A 12,546-nucleotide genomic window follows, 5' to 3' on the forward strand; every position below is an offset into this window, starting at 1 on the left:
AGGCAGGCAGATTGGCAGATAGGCAGCCTGCCAGAAGGGTAGGCAAACAGGCAGGCAGACCAGTGCTTATGCAGACAAGTAGGTAGACAGACCTGAAGGCAAACAGATAAGCAGACAGATAGAGAGACAGACAGACAACCAGGCAGGCAGACAGATGGTTGGGCAGCAAACAGACAGCTGGGAAGACAAATATTTGGGACGACACAAAGCCGGGCAGACACAAAGGCGGCCAGACATCTGGGGAGGGAAACAACTGGGAAGACAGAAGGGCAGACTACTGCCATGATAAGGTACAGCAGACCAGAGGCAGGAAGCATAACCTTGAAAAAGAACCCCAGGACCTAGTAAGCATCCACAACACACGCACCAGGGACACATACAAAGTAGATCATGTATCTTTAAAAGAAGGAGCTCCATATTAGCTTAAGAACAACCTGAGGGAATTCTCACTGAGAACAGCTCGGAGCTGAGGGGTCTGGACTCCAAGTTTCAGTGACATTTTACAAACATACTGTGGACCCAGCCCCGTGAGGTCCTTCCCTGGCTTGAACTAATTGGGAAATCCTCCATGGGTATCTCATATGTAACTACAAGTTATCATCATTATACTATATTGTTTCCATTATTCTATCAGGATCTCTTCTCTCACCAGGGAGCTGCTCCTGAATTCATCCTGCCTCAAACTAGGACCCCTGACCTCAGGAGTAAAGGAGAGTGGTGGGCGCGTATCCCAGAGCAGGGGCAGCATTCTCCCCAGTGTAATCTCAGGTCCTGGGCTCGGGTCTGTGCCCTTCCCCGGCTCCTTGAGTCCTTGGGCCACACTGTGTCCTTCCCTTCACTGATAATAAAGAAGAAAGGTTCCCCTTCCCCTCCATTTCCTATCAGGGTTACTGAGGGAGAATGGAGGATTTACCAGGATGGCCTCTGCTTCTGAGAAGGGGGATGTTCCTGAGCAGCCTCGGCAGCAGGATCCGAATCTGGGGACTGAATAATAAGCGGCTGGAAGGCTGAGCTCATCTCCCCTTGGAGCTGTCATCATCAGTGGTCACGTCACCCAGAAGTAACATTGTCTGCAGGGGGAGGCAGGGACATCTCCTCGGGAGTCCCCCACCCCCCACCTCCTCCCCGGCAATTACTCCCAGCAATTATCATGGGCCAAGAAAAGCATCTGGGAGCAGGTGACAAAAACAAAACTTTTGGGGGCTTCCTGGGGGTGGGAAAGTAATAAGAAAATCTCACCAGGTAGTAAGTGAGGCTTGAAGACTGAAGGTCTTAGGGTCTGCAGGCCTGTGGCCTGGACCGGTGTCAGGGGGTTGAACCTGGCCACTACAGGCCCCCTCTGGGCAGGTGCCAAAGGGGTATCAGTTCATGTGAATCTCTCCAGGCCTTTCTGAAATCATCCTGTTGATCTTTTCTTATAGAATATAGAATAATTCCATTATATTCATATGGCATTATTCATTCAGCCATTCCCCAAATAATGGGCATTCATTGAGTTTCCATTTTCTTGCCACTGCAAAAGTACTGCTACCTACTAATTTCTAAATTCTAATGATGGCCTCCTTGCCTCCATTGCCCCCACTTCAATATATTTTAAAACTGGCTTCCAAAGCAATTTTCCTAAAGCATAATTCTGAATATGTGTTACCCTACCTACTAAATAAATTCCTAGTGACCCCTGTTGCTTCTAGGAATAAAAGAATTTCAAGTTCTTTCTAACTTGGACATTTTATACTTTACTTCCTTCCCTACACTCTGTGATTGAGGCTTCCATTGTAGGCTACAATTAGCCACTCCCTATTCCTCTCACCCACTTTTTTATCTCATCTCTGTAACTTTGTACTGGTTTTCCTCCATGTCTGGAATTCTCTGCTCTCTCTTTTACCCTTGACTTCTCTGGCTTCCATCAAGATTCACATAGTATCTGATATTGAGAAAGAAAATATTTAAGATGAAATTAAGTTTGAGTCTAATCATCCCAGGGAGCACTGTGGAAGGGGAGAGTAGCATTTGGTTGGGACTTTGGGGTAGGAATATTGAAGGGAATGGGAATAAGGAATTAGAGGGGGAAGAGGAAGGAATTTTGGATGATAATATCCAAGGGATTCAGGATCACTGGAATGTGGAGATATCACCAGATGTGGTTTGTTAATTATTAATATTTAGAGAGATTTTCAAAGGTTTATCAAAGTATTTTGATCTGAGTATTGAATGATTTCAGAATGTTGGACAGTTCCAACAAGATAGAACTTAGACCAGGAGTGGTCATGCTTTCTCTCCCCATGGGAGGAAATCAGCTTGGAATTTGATAGAATAGCACTCTCTTCCATCTGTCACTCACTTTCTAATTCTTCCCTGCTTTAGCAATGATTCTCTTGAGGTCTGGATCTCAAAGTAAAAATAAACTAAGCTTCCTCCTGAAGTGGGTAATTTTGCTGGCCTAAGTAACGCCCCAAGGGATTTCTGAATAGACAGAAATGTCCCTACTTGGGTATCAGTCCTCATGTCTTCAGATCTAATGTACTTTGACACCAACCCCAACCCCACTCCTACCCCTGCTCACTCCTCACACTCCTATAGATTGAGGAAAAACAGAAACAAAGTCCATCCTAGGTTGATATCAGAGAGCCTAGATGACTGATTGCACCCAAAGTCAAGCTTCCATCATTTCACAGAACATCAACATGTTTCTTTTGATGATGAAATTCTGTCATCTTTGGCCGAGGGATCTCATTCTTCAGCCCCAGTTGCTGTAAATCCTCACTGCCATAGGTGAACCATTGGACAAACTATGTAAATGAAATAGGTTTCTATGTTGGCTCATATTTTTGAATTAATACTATGGTCCATTTCTTATCTGTTAACTCCTATATCTGCAGAATTATCTTCTGAGCAAAGCTGTCTGACTTTGTTCTTTACCAATTTTGTCATAAGTACTGCAAACCTAAAGTGAATTTTCCTTAGTCTCTGGCCCAGGATAGATTTTTATCTTGGTGGTAATGTGACATTCTGGCGTGGAAATGAAGAGATTGAAGTGGAAAACCAAGTTTGCAAGTGATCTAGAGACAGAAGCAAGTACACTTTGAAATGTTTTCTCTCCTGATTCCTTGGGAATGTGCCCCACCAGCAAGCTCAAAAGGCAAATCAGTATTGGACCATCAGAGATTTAGAGATAGAAGGGATCTCAGAAACATTTAAGTTGATGCTCTTATTTTATAGCATAGAGGGGAAAGGGGAGGAAGAAAAGGAGAACAAGGAAAAGTAGGAGAGGGAGCAGAAGATAACAATGATGGAGGAGAAAAAGAAAGAGGACAGAAAAAAGGAAGAGTTGGAGAGGGAGCGAGGAGAGGAGAAAAAGAAGGCATTGTGACCTCTTCTTCAGTTCTCTTATCTGAAAAGGGGATAATGACTGTGGCTAACTCTGAGGGCTTGTTGTAAGGATCAAATAAGATAATGTTGCTAAAGTGCATAGCATGGTACCTTGCAAATATAAGGCTTTTTGACAAATCCTTGTTTCCTTAATCCTCGTTTCCTTTCTTTCCATGATTATACTTGAAATTGCAGATCTCTATTGCATACAACTTCCTTTAATATATATAATATATTATCGATATATAGCCCCTGGTGGTTGTGAGCTGAATGACTGACTCTTCCCACGTGGGATCTCTGAGGGTCTAGCCTGGAGTTGTTTTGTAAAAGGGCTACTTAATCACATATTGTTTTGGTTTATTTGCTTTTATTTTTGATCCAGCCGTGATTTCATTATTATAGGCATTGTCTGATGAGCAAATTTCCCTTTCTCTGCCACTTTGAAAGTTGCCTGGGGGCACTGAGAGATTATGTGCCTTGCCCAGGGTTCCATATCCATAAGTGTCAGAATTGGGACTGCGAAGCAGGTTATCTGGATGCTGAGATGAGATCTCTCTCCACTAGACCACGCTGCCTCTGATATAATATTCATGTTGTTCAAATATCCAAATAGATTTGTGACCACTAGAAACAACAGTGACTTCTTCATCCTTTGAAATTCTCTAATTGAATTAGTTGTCAGCAAAGGATACCTTTAAGTTTACATTTCCTTTATTCATTCACTTGTATATATACATATGTATATACATATATACAAACACACGCATGTACATATGCATATGTACATACATGTACCACACATTTTCCTTAGCCTCCCAAACTTTGGAACAGAACGTTGTATCTAGGGACTGTTCAATAAATTGTAATAAATATTTGATTTCAGAATATGCTTTGATACAATATGATGCTATGATATAAAGGGGTCCAACAGCATTCTGCTTCCTATGAATTACTTTATACTCTTATACCATTCCTTGCCTCAATCTTTAAAAAGCAGATAAGACTGGTGCCTTAATATCTGCCTCCCAGAAAATCTTCTCTGACCATCTCCACCCCAGTGTCCTGACTCTTGGTTAGGACTCCACTCACTCTTCTATGACTCTTTTATTATTGTCATTTGATAGTTATAAAATATTTAATAATATTTTATAGTTATAAAATACAGTTCTAAAAATATTTCTTGGTCTCCTTTATGCTTCCATGTGAGTATATACCAAAGCGTGAATGTGTGTCTTTTATGTACTTCAGTACACCCGCACTGGAGCGTAAGGTGCTTGAGGGCAGGTCCTATTTTTAATATTCCTATTGTTTCTTATTTTATGCCTTTTTATCTCACTCAACGTGAGCACTGATTGACTGAGTGACTTGCTAAATCACAAAAACTAATCAAAAGCCAGTGTCCCTCTCTCCTTGTTCTCTGTGAGAACATCAGAATTTTCGGAAAGTCCAATAATCCTCAGATCATCTCTCCTAGATCTATTTTCCAGGTCTGTCATTTTTCCAAATAGATATTTCATGGTTTTTTTTCCAATTTATCATTTTTTTTGGTTTTGTTTTACTGATTCTTGCTGTCTCAATAAATCATTGGTTTCTATTTGTTCAGTTCTGATTTTTAATGAGTTATTTTCTTCATTAGCTTTTTTTTTTTTTTTTTTTTTTACTTCTTTTTGTATATGTCCAATTGAGTTTTAAATGAGTTGTTTGGCTCTATGGAATTTTTTTCCATTTCACTAATTTTTTTTTTAGTGAATTATTTTCTTTTTCCAATTCACAAATCCTACTTTTTAGTGAATTCTTTATCTTTTCCAATTCACAATTCTTACTTTCCTGAATCTTTTTTTTATTTTTTCCAATTCACAAATTCTGTTTCCCTGCACTTCCTGGGAATTTTTTAGCTTTTCCAATTCATATTTCAGCAAGTTGTTACTTTCTTGCAAAGCTTCTCTTTCCTTTCCCCATTTTTTTTCTAACTCTCTCTTTTTTTAATATTTTATTTTATTTAATTTAATAATAACTTTATATTGACAGAATCCATGCCAGGGTAATTTTTTTCAACATTATCCCTTGCACTCGTTTCTGTTCCAATTTTTCCCCTTCCTCCCTCCATCCCCTCCCCTAGATGGCAAGCAGTCCTATATATGTTAGATATGTTGCAGTATATCCTAGATACAATATATGTTTGCAGAACCGAACAGTTCTCTTGTTGCACAGGGAGAATTGGATTGAGAAGGTAAAAATAACCCGGGAAGAAAAACAAAAATGCAAATAGTTCATATTCATTTCCCAGTCTAACTTTTTTTTGAGACTTTTAATGGTCTCTTCTAGGAGAGCGTTATGTAAAAGGAGACAGATAACATTCCCCTTTGGGATATTGTCTGGAGACTGTTTGCTATTAGTCTCCTCGGGGCTGCAAACCTGCTCTTTTTCTATATAGAAACTATCCATCGTTATTTTGATTTTTTAACTCATTTTTAAAAGACTTTAAGGTCTGCCTTCAGGGCAAGGGGGTTACCAGCTTCCTCTCCAGAGCAGGGAAAGATGTAAACAGGTTTCAGGTGACGAGGGGTGGGAGTGCTCTGGGCAAAAGTTCCTCCCCTCCACCCCCACCCCTCCAAACTGGAAGTGATTTAGCAAGGGCAGAACTAGGGAAATTCCCGGTGTGCTTTATCGATTGCTCTAAGGCTAGAGACTAAGAAGTGAAAGTGTCACTGCCCCAGGCCAAAGCCCCGGGCGTGTGGGGGTGTGGGTATTAGGAGTTGACCAGCGAATAGCTCCACTCAGTGACGAAGTTCTAGATTATTTTCGGCTGGTGAGTTGTTGTACTTCAAGTCTTCTTGGGTTTTGCCAGTCAATCGCTAGTTTTGAGGCTGAATTTAATGTTGGTCATGAGGGTATCAGAAGAGCCTAGATTGGGGTCCTCAAACTTTTTAAATAAGGGGCCAGTTCACTGTCCTTCAGACTGTTGGAGGACCCGACTATAATAAAAACAAAAACTTTGTTTTGTGGGCCTTTAAATAAAGAGAATGTTATTTAATTAATGACTAGACTCATAAAATAAGCAGTTAATTCAATACAACATACCTTCATTAAGTGACTTTCAATTCATTATTTTTCTCAGAAATACAGTTGTCCTGATGAACAATGCTTTGATACCATGATCTTTATCAAATTTAATTGATCAGAACTGACCATCCCAATACAATTCTTCAGAGGTAAATTGAATCACTAAAATATGATCATAGAGATAAAGAGAGCTCTTCTCAGCAGACAGGTCTGTTTCACTTCTAATACAATTTTTAAAATGACCATTTTCTTTTATTTGAGGGTACTGAGGCTTAGAAGAGTTGCCTAACTTTCTTGTTGTCTCATGTCCAGTAGGAGGTAAAACTAGGATTTGCTTGTGCTCTTCCCCCAGCCACCAAGATGAGCTTTATCTTTCTTTCAATAGAAATACAACTGAGACCCTCCCATCTCCAAGCCTCCTAAAAGCTAATGGATTTGAAGTTTGTTGAAACCTGAGCCAAGAAGAATCAAGTGATTTGCTTAAGGTATGAAATTCCAGAACCTATGAAGGAAGTTCTTCTGAAAGCTTAAAAGAGTAAAGCAATCTTCTCCTTGCAAGTCCAGGAGGAAGCCTGGAGTCACCTTTATTATTCAGATTCATCATCTTGCGATTGTAAGAAGGATAGCATTGATCCTATAGTTGAGATCTTGCTTTTGGTTTTGCCTCTGCTACTGCCCAAGAGTGTCATAGTAGAACATGGCCACCTTTTGTCATGGATTTCCTCATGTCTAACAATCATAGACTTTATATTATTTGATGTTGTATAACACTGATAGGCTTCCCATAAGGAATCAGTTAAGCTAAAGGAGATGATGTTTTTGGCTTTTGCTTGATCGGAGCTCTTGATCAGTCACAGCCTTTGCATCATTCTCCTTGGGTTGCGTTAGAGGGCTAACTTAGATCCTTTCACAGTATGAGGTCCCAAAAAACAAAGTCTCACTACCAAGGTCATCTAAATCTGATATTGATAAGAGACCCCAAGAATTTTTCCACCACATCTGGCTTTAATTAGGAATGTTTCCTCTCCTATCTGGCATCGTTTACCTCTCATTCTTAGGGAATATCACTTTGTTGTCTGAATCTTTACTTTGATTATATCTTCTCACTGGCGTGTTTTATATCTCCCTTATCCTCTTTAGGTGGGTTTCTTGCCTTTATGGTGATGAACCTATCTATTGATATTGTCATATAACATATTAGATCATGGGGAGAGGCTGTATATCAGATCAAAGAGGAGCCTCAGACACAGCACAGGGGGCCCTGGAATGGGAGCAAACTGAGAACTCTGTCAGTCACTGTACAGTTTGGGTCACAGATCCAAGAAGGACTGAGCAGGGGAACGGTGCCTGGGAGACAGCATTCCAGAGTGAGATGTTGTGGCAAACCCTAGGCTATGTCCTGAACAACCTGTTCCACCTCCCTTTTCTACTTTTTCTACTCTCTCTCTGCCTGCCCTTCCCTACGTGTGTGTGTCTGTCTGTCTCTCTGTCTCTTCATTTCTCTCCATCCTTTTTGCCCATGGACTAATAGCTCATTTGTATCTGTACTCTCCTCTAGGTTAATTCTCCTCTGTGCCTAACCCACTGGGCACTGCGTAGATGGATCTGCAGAAAGGAGACACCTGGAGTTAGTGCTGTGTCCTAAGAAAAGATCTAATAAGAGGACACACCCCTCACCATCTCAAGGAACCTTTAACACCTGTAAGACACAACCTCCTGCCTCAGAGTCCAAGCCCCTTTTTACCTCCTAGGTCCACTCTACCAGCTGATGTGCATACATGGCAATTCTCACAAGGAAAGTTCCTCATAATGTATTATATGCAGATCTTTGATCAGTCATTGAACCTCCCTAAATCTCAGTTCCCTCCTGTAGAAAATAATGGATTTGGACACGATGACTTGAAAAGTCTTTTTCTAATTTGAATCTATGATTCTCTTGTGATTTAAAAAATGGTTGCTTTGTGGATACTTTGTCACTGATATGTAGCTTAGGAACTCCTAATGTTTTTGGTTTTGTGGTGTTGAGGATGAAATCAGGAGATCATTGATCCCCTCTGCTTATGTCTTTACTTCCTTCTCTAGGGACAGTGAGATTCCCCAATCCCTTGATAGCTTGGCTGAGTTTTTAAAATTTCTTATTCAAGCCTTAGACCATTTTTCCTTTTGTCATCCATGAATTGTGCCAGAGTATTAGGGTTTAGAATCAACAAATGATAATAACATTCAGGATGCATACGTTTCTATGAGCAAATTCTGAGTTTATGACTCTGCGTGTGCGTTTGTGTGAGAGAGACAGAGAGGAGAAGTGAGAACACTCGCTCATCTTCGCATCAAACCAGGGAAGACTGGTACGTATGGTCCTGGCAATCAGTAGTCTCAGTGGGAGGAATTCCCACTGAGTCTTTCCTTTTAAAGAATAGGTAATTTAATTTTTTAAGTAACAAATATTTTTCTTACTCTGCTTCTTCCACTATGCTACTATTGAGTAAATTTAAAAATCCTGGGGAAAAAAATTCCTTATAATGTATCTATAATAGTCCAGCAAAGGAAATTCCAGCTGTAGTCATTATCAAAAAAAAGTCTATCTCTTTCTGCATTTTAAGTTCTTCCCCTTTGTCCCAGTGTCAAGGTCTAGATTTGGGGGACCTAAATGAAATTAGGGTTTAGTTGAGATCTAGTGGAAAGTTTGGGGTACAGGGAATCAAACAGAGCTCCCCTGCAAACCCCTTGGATTTGGTGCAAGGATACGGCAGTAAATGAGATCTAGTAGAGGTGTGAGTCCTCAATAAAGGCATTTATTGGCCAGGCCTAAGACTGGGAGAGATTTGTATGAAAAGGCACTTCGGCTCCTCTCCGAGTGTTTTTTCAGGAGGCAGAAGTTGCCCCGAGAAGATAAGAGCTGAGTCTCAGGTTAGAGTTAAAGGGAAACCAAGAGCTATTAGCAGCAGAGTGGAAGAAACATTGAGGTTTAGAGCCCGAAAAAGTTGAAGAGGTGGGTGGGTCCTAGGTTTCTTTAGGTTGAGTTTTTCAGTTTTAAAAGAGACTAATGTGCGGGGTGTGTTTTGCCTGAGGGCACAAGTGTTAATTAGTCCCAGGATTGGAAAGAAAAAAGCACTTTAGAGGATGGATTTGTCCGGAGAGTCGGTGGGTGGAGAGAGATTGGAATTAAGCTAATCTATCCGGAGTTCAGGTGTTGAGATTGAGGCATTTTTCTCACGTCCAGCCTTTTGTCTCTGCACTAAGAGACAACTTAAGGGAGAAGCTCTAGGACTGGGGAGAGGGAAGCTAATTCGTTGCAAAACCCGAAAATGTTCCTATTCTATAACGTAACCTTCCTAGACGTCTTTAGAAGGTGTCACAAAGGCCCTCTTCAAAACCATTGCCAAAAACAAGATTTCGTCCATGTGGGCGTCCCTACTATACGGACGAATCCCCCCTGAGCATTGAGCCCGGCCAAATTCCGGGAAGTTTGGACTGTGCCCCCCATTAGAGAAGGAATTACGTGGGGTTTGCCTCAGTGGAAACCTCCTAGGAGGGCCACCGACATCCAGGGCAGGGTAGGAATGGGTGTGTTCTCTATTTCAGTAGCTCCTAGCTTAACTCTCAACACTATGCATATTCTATAGCCCCTGGGCTCCTAGAGACGTAGTGTAGAAAAGAGAACAAGTCAAGAGAGTTTGAGAAAAGCACTACAGGAAAAACAGAGATCTCTTTCCTTAAAGTGTTCACCGAATTCTTAAATGGCTTCAGTTTCTCCCATTGAGTCATTTCTTGCTGCAGTCAAGAAATGAAAGAGAGAAGCCAAAGAATCCAATTCTAAAGGATTTAATTTGCCTTGACCTGGAATTTTTTTCCCCAGCCATCATTCCAAAGGTCTTTCTTGAAGCTGCAACCTGGCCAGGGCTGGAGCCCAGAAAAGAGCCCTTTAATTGTTGGCAGGGACATAGAACGCCAAGCCAGAAAAGAATAGAACCGAGTGTGCTAAGAGCAAAAGATCTTGGAACTGAGAAAATTAGGAGGGAAAGACTTCCCACCTGTAGGGTTAGGTAGGAAAGTGTGAGAGAGAGACAGACCTAGCCTGGTTTAGCTAGGTTATCTCTGCACAAGCAGCTGAGAAAAAGTTTTAAGTAGTGCCCTGAGGCTAAGAAAAAAAAAACCAAGAGCAGTTTAAAATCCCCGGTCTTTGTAAACAAGTGAGTGTGCAAAAGCGTAAATTCTGAGGTTTCTGCCATTAAAAGCTTGTGAAGGGAGGCATTGCTCTAACACAGGATGACCAAATGGGGAAACCGAGTCCCGTTTTAAAAGGTATGGGACGAGCACACTTCCTGAGGGCTGGAAGCTCCGGCTTTTGAGAGCCAGGTAAAGGTCTGGGAGGGGCGCGGTTCACTTGTCCAGATTGCCAGCAAAGTTATGTTTTAAAAGTTGGGGAAAACCTTTCTGGAGATTTGAGAAGATTAAGATTGAGTCCCCAATCTCCCCACTGTACAGTAACCCCAAGAAGGGGACAGGATAGAGGCATTTAAATGGCAGGTTGCCAAGCCACATGGGAGAGGTCTGAAACAGGCCTCGAGTTCTACACTCCCCACTCCATGGAAGAGGGGGAGGAAAGGCCAGAGGGAGGGTCAGGAAGGAAGAGATGCCATCTTATTCGGCTAGGTGCCTCCCGAATGGCGAGGGCTTCTCTGGCGGCTCCACGCAGGAACTTGAAGGCGGGACAGCTCATCTAAGCCCCCAAATCTTGCTGGGAGAGCAAAACCTGAAGGAGAGACCGCTTACCCCTGTCCAGGGAATAGCAGTGGGCAGAGACATTCTCTAAACTCACCCCAATTCAGTGACCTTTCTCCTCCTGGCTACAGCCTAACCATTAGAGACTCCATTGCATTTGACAGTGGAGTGGAGAAGGGCTCAAACACGGCTCCTCTTAAGTTTCTCTGGTTATCTCCCCAGAACAGATAAAGAGAGCGCTGGCCTGGGACCCTAGAAAGGGGTGGGGTCCCCAAAACGGCCATGTGTCTCCTTGGTCTGGGGGAGGGGGGAGTGTTAAAGAGACACTTCCTCTCCTGTCTCGGAGTTCCTGCCTGAGAGCAGGGCTTTCTGGTGAGAGGAAAAAAATGAGTCAGAAAACAAAACGAAAAAGAACAACAACAAAAAGTAAGGGTGGAAAATCTTTTCTATGGCAAAATAAATTATTTCTTAATAAACAGACTGAGTAAATTGTGATAACTAGCATTGTTATTATGGATGTTTAAGAATTATTGAGACTGATTCTACTTATTTCATTGCAGGATTATTGGAAGTGTCCTTCCTGTGACAAAATAAACCCTCCACTTCCACCATGTTGCCACAGATGTTGGACTTCGCGAGAAAATTGGCTTTCTGAGGAGAAAGGTGAAGTTTTGGATAAAGGCACAATAGAAAATCCCCCACAAAGGGAAGAAGAGGGCTTTGACGTTCCAGATTGTAAGAACGATAAAATCAATGACTCTCAAGATTCATGTGTTGAGGAAAGTGATGAAAAGATAGTACAGACATTAGACTCCCAAGAGAGTAAGGATTTTTCCCAGCCATCAACATCTAAAAGTATCTTGTGTAGTAGTCAGGAAGATGCTGGAGAATTTGAGAGAAAAGAAGCACAAGACAAAGAAAAAAATATGGGATGTTTTCTTCCCCTCAGCACAGTAGAGACCTGTGTCATCTGTCAGAGCCGACCTAAAAATGGTTGCATTGTCCATGGAAGGACAGGACATCTTATGGCATGTTTTACATGTGCTAAGAAATTGAAAAAGAGAAATAAGCCTTGTCCAGTGTGCAGGCAGCCGATTCAAATGATTGTGTTAACTTATTTTCTCTAAATGTGTTATACTAAAAGTGGAACCGTAGAATCCTGTACATGAAATGCTCTTTTAAGAATGTTCACACGTGCCTGTGAAATTTATTGAAAATTTTATTTTTGTACTTTTTTTCTGAGAAAATGAGTATTTTCGTTCTCTCTAGTGCAGTTTGCTTTTTGGGAAAAAAAATTATTTTATTTTCCTTGAGGAAAAAATATTTGGTTACTGGTCTTTTCCAGTTTTGCATGATTTTTGTTAGTATTCATTTGTATTACTTACAGAG

The 12,546-nt window shown here is 41.4% G+C and overlaps 1 protein-coding gene across 1 annotated transcript; it reads left to right on the forward strand.

Moving 5' to 3' along the window:
• Positions 1-11,099: 11,099 nt before the first annotated feature.
• LOC127538786 (E3 ubiquitin-protein ligase Mdm2-like) lies at positions 11,100-12,292 on the forward strand. Its single transcript, XM_051962528.1, has 2 exons — positions 11,100-11,141; positions 11,718-12,292. The coding sequence occupies exons 1-2, from the start codon at positions 11,100-11,102 to the stop codon at positions 12,282-12,284; spliced, it is 609 nt and encodes a 202-aa protein (XP_051818488.1). The 3' UTR covers positions 12,285-12,292.
• Positions 12,293-12,546: the final 254 nt, after the last annotated feature.

The sequence above is a fragment of the Antechinus flavipes genome, chromosome 5 (genome assembly GCF_016432865.1).
Source record: "Antechinus flavipes isolate AdamAnt ecotype Samford, QLD, Australia chromosome 5, AdamAnt_v2, whole genome shotgun sequence".
In the NCBI taxonomy this organism is placed as follows: domain Eukaryota; kingdom Metazoa; phylum Chordata; class Mammalia; order Dasyuromorphia; family Dasyuridae; genus Antechinus; species Antechinus flavipes.

What these genes read in the sequence shown, in the direction of transcription:
- LOC127538786 (XM_051962528.1), top strand. Translation starts at nt 11,100, where the DNA reads ATGGCGAGGGCTTCTCTGGCGGCTCCACGCAGGAACTTGAAG. An exon ending in CTCCACGCAGGAACTTGAAG is followed by an intron (nt 11,142 to 11,717) that starts GCGGGACAGCTC and finishes ATTTCATTGCAG; the next exon opens with GATTATTGGAAGTGTCCTTC.